General features: G+C 38.1%; 3 protein-coding genes across 3 annotated transcripts; 2 read left to right on the plus strand and 1 right to left on the minus strand.

Moving 5' to 3' along the window:
- Positions 1-9,765: 9,765 nt before the first annotated feature.
- On the plus strand, positions 9,766-10,392 carry LOC124630770 (flexible cuticle protein 12-like). Its single transcript, XM_047164766.1, has 2 exons — positions 9,766-9,774; positions 9,920-10,392. Exons 1-2 carry the CDS (start codon positions 9,766-9,768, stop codon positions 10,364-10,366), a joined length of 456 nt encoding a protein of 151 aa, XP_047020722.1. The 3' UTR covers positions 10,367-10,392.
- A 992-nt stretch (positions 10,393-11,384) lies between these two features.
- On the plus strand, positions 11,385-11,951 carry LOC124630608. The gene is made up of 2 exons (XM_047164571.1): positions 11,385-11,445; positions 11,576-11,951. Exons 1-2 carry the CDS (start codon positions 11,385-11,387, stop codon positions 11,923-11,925), a joined length of 411 nt encoding a protein of 136 aa, XP_047020527.1. The 3' UTR covers positions 11,926-11,951.
- Positions 11,952-12,557: 606 nt separating this feature from the next.
- Positions 12,558-13,184, minus strand: LOC124630782 (flexible cuticle protein 12-like). The gene is made up of 2 exons (XM_047164781.1): positions 13,176-13,184; positions 12,558-13,030 (listed from the first exon to the last, which is right to left on the minus strand). The coding sequence occupies exons 1-2, from the start codon at positions 13,182-13,184 to the stop codon at positions 12,584-12,586; spliced, it is 456 nt and encodes a 151-aa protein (XP_047020737.1). The 3' UTR covers positions 12,558-12,583.
- Positions 13,185-14,326: the final 1,142 nt, after the last annotated feature.

Consider the following 14,326-nt stretch of genomic DNA (forward strand, 5'->3'; position numbering starts at 1 on the left):
TAAGGCGCGCGTCACATGCAGTGTATCTGAAGCATTCTGTCAGTGCGCGACATTACTGCGGCTCCCGGTGGAATGCTCTGTACTCCACAATGTACATTCACGTCACTATTATATTTGGATGATATTGTGAAGTATTCTTGGATAGTAGATGTAGGTGTTTTTGGCCTTGCCTGAAATAATGAAAATCGAAAAATCAATCAATCATTGATTTGTACAAAACCGAAGTATGAGGTTTATTTTTTTGTATTTACACTATTCCAAATTCAATAATTTGAGTATATAATTTTGCATTATAAGTAATATCGAGTGTTATCGCGATAGTCCCTGTGTCAGCGATGCGCATGCTACACGAGAGTATATGTATTTTTGTAACGTCGTTAAAAGCTTGCGCTGACGGCTGTCGACGGCTTTTTGCAGTTTTTCCTTCAGCCAAATCGATTTAGAACTACTCTCAATTGATTAAATAGATACCTACTGTCAAACTGTTCCGCTGACTTAAATAGAATTGAATTGTCTTTCGCGAGATTTGTGTTGTTCGAAGCAGCTAAAAGAAAAATGCAGAGGTATTTTTAAAGCGAAGCTATTTCTTTTAAAGTTTCTTGAAAACTGGTGGTGCAGTGACAATTTAAGACCCAATCCTAAATATTTGAGCCGCATTTACTCAAAACAGAATCCACACTAATGCCGAAACATTCCACAAATCAACATCGTTGATTACCTTGCTGCAAACCCAATTATTGAAACAAAAATAATAACTTAATTAACAAGGCCCTAACGTGTTAAAACGAAACTCACAGACGTCTTACTGCTTACAAATTATACTGTGCCCATGTTAACCCTTAAATATTCGTGTGTCAGAATAAAACCTCGTGTGTATAGGAGGCGGAACGTTGAAACAACAGCCGATCACAAAGGAGCGCGAGCTTGTTCGAACGGGTTTAAAACAACAGTCGTCAGACACTTGATTAAACAACACTCAATTATTATAGGGTTAATTAAACACTGGTCGGATTTCTCGCACATTATTTTTATCGAAGTTGCGAGAACCGGAGAAGCCTTCGCGGAATCATTGTTTTATAAACGTTATAATGTATCAAATGTACTATCTCATACAAGTTATGTTTTTTTCCGTTCATGTTAACCAAGAAAAGAATATAATACTCAAATTCTGGGTAAAAATATACTTAAATAGAACATTTTTTTGAATCTTTTGTACCATGAATTTCAAACATCCCCTTATCTCAGTCAACAAGATATTTACCAAAACACGTTTCTCATAGATCAGATATTTTTCACAATCTTAAATGAAATTTCCTACAAAGTGCACTAGTGTATCTGTATGACTACACTAGTGTCAGTATGAGTGCAGTGTGCAGTAAAATACTCAGGTATCGGAATGCTCTGGTCAGTTTGTTCGCAGAGCTACAGGAGCGCCCGTGACGTGTGGCGGATGCACGGGATTGTTACCTCGTAATGCTGCTCGTTTCAATACAACCATTGAATACCATGACCAAATGATTCCAGAAATTCGTGTAAGGTTTTTTTGATCGTCAATTTGTAATTGATAAACCTGGCAGTTGCTGGAAATGCAATAAACCAACAGTTTGTGAGTCACAAGCAGTGGATGCTTGGTACATGAGAGGCCGGTGAACATTTTGTCAGCCTGAGAAAATTTCTTGGAAATGGTTGTTTTATCAATCAATGGCTGACTATTGTTGCTCATATACATAGTATAATTTCATCCAATTTCGCAAATCCGCACATTCGAAATGACGTTCTTATCAAAAGCTTCCCAACTTCGAAGATATACTTTATTACTAGATGGTGCATCGAGCGCAGTTGATGGAAACACAGCAATTAGTCGCGGCTAAGTCTCGATAGACGCGCGACAGGCACAGATGTCCGTTCATTCTATATTCCAGGACTTAGCGCTGTTGGACGGACAACTTCGTCCTCAGCTTTATGCGCCAGTGGCCGCTTCCAGCGCTAGACTGTTATTAAGCAGTTTATGTAGTAGGTACATGGACATTGTAGGTAGTTGTGTGAAACAGTTCGCTTGAAGATTATCGTACTACTCTGTTGCTAAGTAACGGCCGGTTCACACATGTCTCCGTTTTACTGTCCCGTTTTATCGTGTACGTTTTTTTTTTCGTCGATGGCGTATGTAGTTGTATACAGAATACTGTGCCATGTGTGAAGTCACTCATACAACTACATACACCATCGACGAAAAAAAAACGTACACGATAAAACGGAACAGTAAAACGGAGACATGTGTGAACCGGCCGTAATAGTGTGTTGCAGTTATATGTCTACTTATTATGTATCTCCTTACAGGATAACGTGTGATTAGATAGATAATTAACTGATATGATGAATGATAACATGAATATGATGAAGAAGAACACAACTGTTCTTATAAATATTCTGTCAATCAGCAGATATAACTTTAGAGCAGTACAATACTAGTTATATATGGCAGCTAGCGGGACACGGCGCGGCGCGTGTCGGCGGCTCGCCGCGGGCCCACACTTGCTCCCGACATCACCGCACTGGTACAGTCATTCTCAATACTTGTGCCTGTATGTAGCTTCCTACAAATAAAATATGCTTTTTTGCACAGCACACATACCTCTCTTGCGAAAAAAAGGTTTATTTTAAATACAGACAAATGTGGAAGTTGTCATGTCTTCTAAATGAAGGCAGGTGATGTAGCGCTTTTATGAATTAAGGGTACTTATTTCATATATCCGTACCTCGTACGCTCGGAGTAATATATGTCTTATTACGGTAAAAAAGCTGCTCATAAATACATATAACGATCTCTTTATTCGGCTTTTATTTATGTCAAACTTATCCAATACTTTCACACAATATCTTTATAATATTTAAAGTCCGCAATCCTTCTTGTCCCGGCGTAAGGTCAAACTGATACATTCCTTACGTAAAGGATACACCCACCAGCGAACATTTTCAGGTCTCAGCGAATACTTCACAATACCTGATCTTACAATATACTCAAAAGGAAAGTTTATCCCAAGAATACGCATTTTTCCAAGAACACGTTATGTTACAACGCTGTTGGGTATTAGAAATATCTGAAGCAAGGATTTTTATAACTTAATTTCAGTTGGGCTTACCTTAGACCTACATTATTCAATACTTCAGTAGATAAAAGGTATTGTTTCAGTTGGAACAGGTAGATATCCCTTATCGGGGGTCGCTGGAAGGATGTTGGCTCAGGGATTTGAAAAATACCCTGATGTGCAGTTTTGACCCCGCGCGCCTCGGGACCAAGGATTTGTACTTATCCTGCGTTTTATTGATGTCACTAGCTTGTCGGTATGTAAGTAAACAAATACTATTAGTAATGTATGATGAGTTTCCATGTCGGTAGACTTCCTTACCGAGCGTGTTTGTTTGCTATGTGCACACAACGTCCAGGGGAACGTTTTGACTACATTAGTCGACGTACACACTGAAAGCTCGCTTCTACATCAACGTGGTTATAACAAAAAGTATTGTCATCAAAAATATCTATACCATTTAAATTTTCAAATAAACATTAGTGAAACAGCCAAAATACACGACAGTTGTGATAATCAAACACCAAATTAATTCCATTCACACTTTACATTACAAAATTGGTCCAAAAATGATTGTGAACCTGTGTCGGCCCGCGGCCCCGCCCGGGCCCCGTGTTTGTGCCGGCCCTGTATCGGACTGTTGTGACAGCCGCTACCGAACGTTTATTTTACATCTAAACCCATTGTGCCGGAGGACCATCAAATTAAATATAAGCCACCATGATGAATCGATTGAATACTTAATTTGTTTTGATTTTGATCCGTGAATTGTGGCCAAGTGGTCGAGTGGTCGTGCCGGGCCAAATATTATGATAAAATGGTAGGAAGCTTCAGGTTCATAGGTTATTGTCACGGATAAGATACGAGCTGGAGGTTTTCTAGCTAGTTTAGTATTGGAATATTTTTTCCGTATGAATTTGAGCTTGAGTGCCAAACCAAATGTTTCACTCTAATGGTTGTTGTCTTAACCTAAATAGTAATAGCTATAAGTAACTAGATAACTCGTGGAAAGTCGTTATTGTATTTGTAGTTATACCTAAAAGATATGTTTATAAAATAATACCCACCCAAAACAAAAATGTGAAAGACTGCCAAGTAGGATAATATGGGAATGCTTCGCCTATAAAAGAAGTGAGATCTGAATAAGTACCAAGTTCCATACACATACCTCAGTTAAAAATAGTTACTTTTTAATGATGTTACTTGGCAAGTTTTCATACACCTTGTTATAAACCTACTAAACGCAATGAATCAAGTATTTAATTTTCTATTAAAACTTGCCAAGTAATCATCATTAAAAAGTAACTATTTTTAACTGAGGTATGTGTATGGAACTTGGTACTTATTCAGATCTCACTTCTTTTATAGGCGAAGCATTCCCATATTATCGAACTTGGCAGTCTTTCACATTTTTGTTTTGGGTGGGATTTCATTTATTTTTGTAAGGTTGTTTATTTTATTTTTTTCTTATGATGAAGTTAGTTAAAGAAATGTCTCATTTATACTATCTTTTAGATTTTTTAATATGCACTATGTTTCTTACAAAGAAATGAACTAGATTAACTATGTCTAGATTTACCAACTGACTGACAAGACATGTTATCATATATTATGTTCGTGGATCAAAGTTACACATTCGTTATTTTCGAAAGTGATTCACACTTGGCCGTTTTCAGATTTTTACTTTACTTTGACTAAATACAAACCTTTGTACCATTCGAAGATATATTATATAAATATAGATAAATTTAGTTCGTTTTAGTTCCTTAGGGGTATAAATTTACACCGGGTATAAAACACCTTCATTATTTTGAAACCGACTCACACTTGGCCATTTTCAGATTTTTCCCTTTACCTTGACATAAAGACCTACCTCCATGCCAAATTTCAAGTCAATACGACCATTGGAAGTGGTCTAGGTTTTTGATGAGTGAGTCAGTGAATAAGTGAATCAGTGTATAGTAAAAATAGCGATTTTCTGACGTCAATATCTCAAGACCTACAATAGGTATATTAATGAAATTTTGTATTTTAGATAAGTGAGGGGGTCTCAACAGATACTAGAAATTTGATATGCGTAAATAAAATAGATTTTGAGTTACAGGGGGGTCGAATTTGGCCCGAAATGGTTCGTGTAATATAACCCACGGCCGGTGTGTCGCCTTTTTTGCTCGAACTTGGCGGACACACTGCCGTGTGTCTAGATGTTTGTGTTTTTTGACGAAATCAATGTCTGAAAATTATTTCAAGAAAGAACAACGAGAATAGAAATGGGATAATGTATTCTAAATAATAAATAGCAACTCAATAACTTTAATACGCTCAGTGGGGTACGTCTAACAAAAAGGCTTCGACCGCTAACCGAAATGTCAGACACAAGTGGCACAGACATCCAGGGCTTACGAACTTAATGCGTAAATCTTATTGAACATCATTGTGGAATGTGTAAACAAAAAGTGTCGCGCGCTGACCGCGACCGCAGCGCGGTGTCGACACCGGTGTCAGATGGTAACGACACCGATGCCATCGACCGACACCGCACGTGCAATCAGACACACTCGTTTGTTGGCGATTAGCGCATTAATATGATAACTATAAGGCCATTTTAGGGCTTAATTTTCATTTTTCTAGGACCGTTGAAATTATAATTTATGCCTAACGATTAACGAAAACCGTGTACATTTTATTCTGATAAGCATTAAGTATAGTATACTATTCTGATAAGTTGAAGAAGACTGTGAGCAGTTCAAGACTGGTATGGTTGGAGGCGTCCCGTTGGCATCAATGAGGGCAATTTACTGATGTAATGATGATGACGAAGAAAACTGCAGGAAAACTTCTAAGAGATTGTTAATATTGTTGCTATTGCTGATTCTTTATTAAGGTACATTTAGGTAAACATGTTAGCGATAAAAGGGTACGTCTTAGGTCCAAAAAGTTTTTGTCACACTAGGTCACATGTTACTTCGTTGCACCGCTCTGTTTGTTCAAAGTTGCCGATAGACAATTGTAACTCCTTCGAGCGAAACCTGCAACGTTTCATGAGTAATAACTTTCTGTTACAATACTTGTGGTTATCGTTAAGTATTGTTTTATAATAGTACTGTCATACACAACAAACAAGATGCCAGTCTACCTACACGGGTTCTTTGCAATACCCAGTGTAATCTTCACAAACAGCTGCTTAGATATACGTGGTATCCAAAGGAATAGGTACTTAGAGTACAAAATGACATTCAACCATTTATGTAATTATTCATTTATATTCTTTTTTCACGATTTATTTTGTTTAAGAACTATAATATTTATTTAACATTCAACCCTTGATCCATTCAACAAGAGTGTCTAAGATCATCATTATAGTTATAATTATTAGTTCAACTGCTCGTAATAAGTGTACTTGTACCTATTAAGCTCCTTAGCTTCATATCTAAACGTGTAATAACCCTTGGAATAAGTTCACAAATATAATTAAAACTCTCAATTGTTCTTCTACTACTTAGAAGAATGTATAATGGTTCAAGATTAGCTGCTTCGATAAAACTCTTCGGAGCGACACATGTCTGACGTTAGATAACACGTCTATAGACGTTCCTAATACTCAAAAAATATCCTCGAAATGTTTATTTGTTGGTGTATCCCTCACAATATTATAACGTAGCGAGCTCCGGTGGATTACAGACATGTCACACCATGACGGGGGCAAAGCTGCGTGAATTCCGTTTTGTGTAATCCCACAAAATTGAAAATACGACATTGTCCTGCTTACGGGTAAAGCGCGCTTACAATGTGTTTTTTCTAAATCATAATTGTTGGCAATTTGTGTGGTTGTTGTGATCCGAGCGTGGTTGTGGGCGCCAGATTATCTCGTAGGTGTGTTTGTGTACTTACGCGTTATCTCGCAGAACAACTTGGCTCCTAGGTTTAATGTTCTGCTATTTTCTTTACGTGTTTCGGTTTGAGCACTAAACTTATACAATATAAACCACATTATTGTAGAACACACTTGAATAACAAAACAAAGACCCAGCATAGATATACAGTTTTGATGTGGAATTATTTCAGAAACAATTTTACTGTTTGTGACACAAAAAAAACTATATGACAATTCATTGCAGGCGTTATATTCCGTAGTAAAAAGTTTAAGTCCGAATATGAAGGACGTTGAAAAATTGCAAAAATATATGATTTCTCAGTTCATTAAAATACAAAAGGCGCGCGTCTGCGACTCAATGAATGACACAAAAAGTGTGTCATGTTTTATGCAACAGGCTCAGGTGTCTAAATTAAATTCGGGCGTGTCGGTGTCAGTCAGCAGTGAGAAGTTACTCTGAGGGCTACCTACACGTATTTACAAGCCTTCATCATTGATATAACTCACTCACACTTCATCTTTGAGTAATCACCTTCCGTCCTTTTTAAGTAGATTTCAAAATAGCTAAAGTGTGTATCTAAAACAAAAAAATATTTATTGCATTTTTATGTAATTAGTCTAAACTAGCCATGTGTTTGTGACATATAATTTAATAAATGCGTTATTACTAATGAGTTATACCTGTATTAATGAGGATTTCATTTAACTTGCATACTTGTTGTTCGATCGCAACTGTCACCTCACTCTGAAAGGGATTTATATGTTTTTACATGGACATGATATTAGAGAATCACAGTAGACCGGTCTTCTATTTTTAAAGTACATTTCAAAGTAGCCCTAAATTGAACAAATACTTCTAATTATTACGAGAAGAAGCGCGGCAACCCTGCACGCGACCGCTCAATCTCCGCGTTTTTCATTCCATCTGGAATTTATATATAAACGTTATCGCGAAATTATACCCGCACTTTATTATGTCCCAACAAACGGCTTTCTTTGTGATCAAGCGCACGAATGTAAGGCGCTGATAACGCCTCTGTCTTTACCGCTGACTACTGATAACGATTGTACATCGTTCAGGGGAAATATCATAATGTGCTCAACTGTGTAGGGAGATATGGTGTACGTTGTACACGCAACCTTATGTGAAATACGTTAGGTGTAACATTTAATAAATGTTTTTCATATAGGAAAGTGACACTATAGTTCGGCCATTCAGAGAATGCGTTCCTGACACGTCGCGATTGAACTGACGACGTAACTTTGCAATGGCGTTGCAGTTACGATAAAAATATTTTTGCTGGTTGTTTACCGTTTTAACAATTGAGGAGCATTAAAACAACATTATTATATCAATAATCAATGAATGTAGTTACGTCGTCAGTTCAATCGCGACGTGTCAGGAACGCATTCTCTGAATGGCCGAACTATAGAAACTTTCATTTAGGATTTATTCAGTGGATGCATGTTTGGCGTTTTACCATTGTAGAGGTACTCGTTGAACTTTTCGTTATAAACATTTAAAAAAATCGAATTAATTTTAAACGAGAATATGTATTTAAATGTAAATGAAGGAAGTTTATATGAATGTTCTAAAACCTACAACGAGTGTTAGGGTGCTTCGCAACCTCATAAGAAAATAGACATTCACTAATATTTTTATTTTTATGTTTACATACATTATTTTCTCGTACCAAGATAAAAATAGCAAATATCGAGATAGACGTAATAAAAGGTGCGAAACACACAGATTTAAGTATTATGAATATACAGTGTGATGCTTTTAGAAAGCTAAAACGTGTTAGTCAGTAATGTTCTAACATACGAACACTTGAATAAGATTCTAGAGTACTACTTTTTGTTTCGCAAAAATTGCATGCATTTTGACGTTTAACCACCATTTTGTGGGTGTCATTAGGGAGTGTCAGATTCCTACTGACTAAAAACCACAATGTTCCTTCTGGAGCCCTTCATATACTAAAGACAAAGCTAGTGATTAATTTCAATCACAAAAATCAAAGTACATATTTAACCTGGTGTATTGACCATGCAACGCTGAAGCGGCTACGTTGGCTCCATTATCAAGTGCATGTCAACGCAGCGCATTACTGGTTGATTAAATTCCCATAGCGACGCCATCGCTCATGTTTGGAGCTTCGTTTGTGTTACATGAACGTTATTGCTAGCCTACCAGGTAAGGCTGAAATTATATGATCATAAAAAACTTTCGTGGTCGAATAATTTAACATTGATTAATTTGACTTTTCCGTATTTAATATAGTAGTATTTCAAGCCTCGTGCATCTCTAATAGAACGTGAAAGGTATTCAATCCTAACACTTAACAATGAGTTTAAACCGTGAAAACCTGTAATTGGCTTTTTGTCTTTTTATCCCTGGTCTATTCTTTTTTTTTATAGCTGTAAATAAATAAAGTATGTACAATTGTACATCCTTTCTAAGTGTGTCTGAATCATCGGAAATTCGACGTAACTTAAAATATCTAAATCATTGAATCACATGGTGATTAACGGTAATGAATAACAACAAAAATACCGACAATTGTATTAATTATACAAGTTTCTAAATTGGAGATTAAACTTGTGACAATGTACTCGTATGTTAACTACCCTCATTACTAATGATCCGCTGTTCAAGTTTATTAATTTAACTTAATGCACATTTTTCGAAAATCTAATTACGTCCAGTATATAAGCACAGGTTGTCGAGGGAAATGGCATCAGTTTGCAACTTGAGCAATACACACCGTGTCTCCTCATCGCTTACTTCAATATCACTTATTCAACATGAAATTCGTAAGTTTTTATACAACCGTTATTTGGGTATATTTGCCTATATTGTATCTAATGTGTACTATAAAAATATTCAAATTTATGTTAATCTATACAGCTATTCCAGCATTTTTATAAATGCCTAAAAACAACTTACTTTTTGTTACAGTTTGTGGTAGCCGTGTCCCTGTTCGCCGTGGCACTGTCCGCACCGTCCAGTCCTGACGCAGCCCTGGAGGCGCGTCGGAGACTACCAGCTCTGGAACACGAGGAGGTTCACGACGAGTTCGGTCAGTTCGCGCTGCGGTACGTCACGGCCGAGGGTACAGTCGTGTCCGAGAGGGGCCGGCTCGTGCCTGACCACGAGGGCACCGGCTACGTCATGATCATTGAGGGCGAGACCACGTACATCGGCGATGATGGCAAGACCTACGTCACTAAGTACACCGCTGGCCTCGACGGTACCCACGTCGAAGGCAACCACCTCCCAGTGCCCGTCACCCCTGAGCCTGTTCCTGCTGTGGAGCCCATCGTGGCTCCTGAAGCCCAAGTCGTTGCCAAACCAGTAGAGTATGTAATTGAGCCTTTCAACAACATTGTTACCAAGTTGCATTAAAATAATAAATTTTGTCATAAACTTTACATTTATTTTTTATTATTTTCCCGTGATATTATAAATAGGGCTTGTAGTCGATGTGATGTAATGCGATCTGAATAACTCAAGTCACCTCGAATGGTCTACTTCTATAAATGTTCACAAAGGTACTGGAATTGTAATCCGACCGTGTTGGCGTCTGGATTCACCGCCCACTTGCTGTTTCTAAGGTTTAACACTCATTCAGTCGGGATCACCTTAAGCTGTAATATTATTAGTGTCCAGCTAGAACGACGTGGCATATACATACCTGCTAAATATTGTTCTCATCATTAAAAATAGGCAGATTGATCAAAATTATTAGCACTGTCTTCTTCAGTATGTAAAATATCCATGATTAAAGTGAGAAAAAAATCCTTTTTTTAACCGACTTCCCAAAAAGGAGGAGGTTCTCAATTCGACCGGTATGTTTTTTTTTTCTATGTATGTACATCGATTACTCCGAGGTTTATAGATCGATTTACGTGATTCTTTTTTTGTTCGACGCGGAATAGCTGCCAGTTGGTCCCATAGTCATCAAGTCAGGATCTGATGACGGAAACCCTGAGAAATCGAGGGCAACCTTCGAAAGTTGTAGGCATACATAGAGTAAAAACTTGACACTCAGATGTACGCCTGAAAGCACTATACAACAGTGAAGGTTTGAAGCTGACCTGATGATGGAGACCAGAGACAGTCGAGGGAACTCGACAACTGAATATGTAAACTACCTCGTGTTTGGGCTTATACTATTTGTATTGACGAGACCTTTGCAACAGTGATGGTTTGGAGCTGACCTGATGATGAAGACCAGAGAAGGTCGACTGAACTCGACAACTGAATATGTTAATTCCCTCGTGTTTGGGCTTTTATTATTCTATGTGTATCAATGAAAAGCTAAAAATATAAATCGTTTCTACAAGAAAAAAGACTTCCAAAAACACTAAAATGATATTACCTACTACCTACTCTACTACTATTACCTACTTCTTAAACGGTCATGCTGTTCGATTATGGAATTCTCTTCCCCATGAGATTAGAAAAGCAAAAGAACACTATCTGTCCATTGCATCATAGCTGTTTAATTTATTTATATATGTATCTAGGTATATATTTATTTTTATCAGGTATATAGTATTAATTTATGGACGTATAATCAACATACAGTACATAGCTGTTTTTTTTTTTCAGTTTATTCTTTTTACGACGAGTTCGGTCAGTTCGCGCTGCGGTACGTCACGGCCGAGGGTACAGTCGTGTCCGAGAGGGGCCGGCTCGTGCCTGACCACGAGGGCACCGGCTACGTCATGATCATTGAGGGCGAGACCACGTACATCGGCGATGATGGCAAGACCTACGTCACTAAGTACACCGCTGGCCTCGACGGTACCCACGTCGAAGGCAACCACCTCCCAGTGCCCGTCACCCCTGAGCCTGTTCCTGCTGTGGAGCCCATCGTGGCTCCTGAAGCCCAAGTCGTTGCCAAACCAGTAGAGTATGTAATTGAGCCTTTCAACAACATTGTTACCAAGTTGCATTAAAATAATAAATTTTGTCATAAACTTTACATTTATTTTTTATTTTTTTTACACACTGTCTACATCTCTTTTATTCTCATTTTCCTTTCTTTGGTAAGCTGGAAGAGATTTCTTTAGAAATAAGCATTTACCTATGTAAATTATTTATTTATATTATAAATATGTGTGTGTGAAAATTCGTAAATAAATAAAAAGCAAAAAAATACAACTCTGAGGTGCATTGGCCTAGAAGTCGGTTACAAAATTAACTTAGGTACATCTATTAGACACCGATTTCTACACAACGACTGCCGATGCCACCTAAAATTAAAGTATTTTTTTGGCTTTTTAGTGTTTTTGGAAGTGGAATTTTAATGATGAGAACAATATTTAGCAGGTATATGCCACGTCGTTCTAGCTGGACACTAATAATATTACAGCTTAAGGTGATCCCGACTGAATGAGTGTTAAACCTTAGAAACAGCAAGTGGGCGGTGAATCCAGACGCCAACACGGTCGGATTACAATTCCAGTACCTTTGTGAACATTTATAGAAGTAGACCATTCGAGGTGACTTGAGTTATTCAGATCGCATTACATCACATCGACTACAAGCCCTATTTATAATATCACGGGAAAATAATAAAAAATAAATGTAAAGTTTATGACAAAATTTATTATTTTAATGCAACTTGGTAACAATGTTGTTGAAAGGCTCAATTACATACTCTACTGGTTTGGCAACGACTTGGGCTTCAGGAGCCACGATGGGCTCCACAGCAGGAACAGGCTCAGGGGTGACGGGCACTGGGAGGTGGTTGCCTTCGACGTGGGTACCGTCGAGGCCAGCGGTGTACTTAGTGACGTAGGTCTTGCCATCATCGCCGATGTACGTGGTCTCGCCCTCAATGATCATGACGTAGCCGGTGCCCTCGTGGTCAGGCACGAGCCGGCCCCTCTCGGACACGACTGTACCCTCGGCCGTGACGTACCGCAGCGCGAACTGACCGAACTCGTCGTGAACCTCCTCGTGTTCCAGAGCTGGTAGTCTCCGACGCGCCTCCAGGGCTGCGTCAGGACTGGACGGTGCGGACAGTGCCACGGCGAACAGGGACACGGCTACCACAAACTGTAACAAAAAGTAAGTTGTTTTTAGGCATTTATAAAAATGCTGGAATAGCTGTATAGATTAACATAAGTTTGAATATTTTTATAGTACACATTAGATACAATATAGACAAATATACCCAAATAACGATTGTATAAAAACTTACGAATTTCATGTTGAATAAGTGATATTGAAGTAAGCGATGAGGAGACACGGTGTGTATTGCTCAAGTTGCAAACTGATGCCATTTCCCTCGACAACCTGTGCTTATATACTGGACGTAATTAGATTTTCGAAAAATGTGCATTAAGTTAAATTAATAAACTTGAACAGCCGATCATTAGTAATGAGGGTAGTTAACATACGAGTACATTGTCACAAGTTTAATCTCCAATTTAGAAACCTGTATAATTCATACAATTGTCGGTCTTTTTGTTGTTATTCATTACCATAAAGCTAAGCGTCCACTTGTCGGTATCGTACGCAACGGACGTATCGCACGCAACGGATCGTAGTATTATTTATATAGAAATTCAAACAAGTGCGTCCACCTGTCCGCATCGTACGTATCGCACATCTTGTTTGAGTTTCTATATAAATAATACTACGATCCGTTGCGTGCGTTGCGTCCGTTGCGTACGATACCGACAAGTGGACGCTTAGCTTTAATCACCATGCTTGGTTTAGGTAATGCAACAATTTTAGATATTTTAGGTTACGTCCTATATCCGATTATTTAGGCACACTTTGAAAGTATATACTTAAAACTCAAAAAAAAAAAATATTGCTGGGATTGAATTCCTTTTCGAGTTCTATTAGAAATGCACAAGGTTTGAAACACGACTTTATTACATCAATATTAAATTATCCGAACACGGAATATGAACCTTTCAGTAATTTCTAACTTTAATCTTTACTGGAGTAATACACTACACTCAGATATATTTTCCCCAGAAGTCAATAATACTTTAATGGAAGCCTACCGAGTCCGGCATGTTTCAGCCGAGTCACTCTCTATAGCTTTATAGTACTTAACATTATTAATTCTTTATCCTATCAAGCATAACAGTCCCTTTCAGAATAGTATCTTTGAGATGAATGTCTGACCAAAACATATTGAAGAGAAATCTTTATAAAAGTATCCGATGATTAAATTGATAACGTGGTGTTTTTTGTGAAGAGATTGGCCCAAACAAGTCTTATCTGACAAAGCCCTTTTTGGCTCCTATGGACGGCTTAGACGAACCCTTTCAGAGCAGAGATCAATGCGCACACGGCGGCGGCGCGAGGGACAAGAGATCCGCGGTTTGTAATGCT

Source organism: Helicoverpa zea, chromosome 5, assembly GCF_022581195.2.
Source record: "Helicoverpa zea isolate HzStark_Cry1AcR chromosome 5, ilHelZeax1.1, whole genome shotgun sequence".
Taxonomy (NCBI): domain Eukaryota; kingdom Metazoa; phylum Arthropoda; class Insecta; order Lepidoptera; family Noctuidae; genus Helicoverpa; species Helicoverpa zea.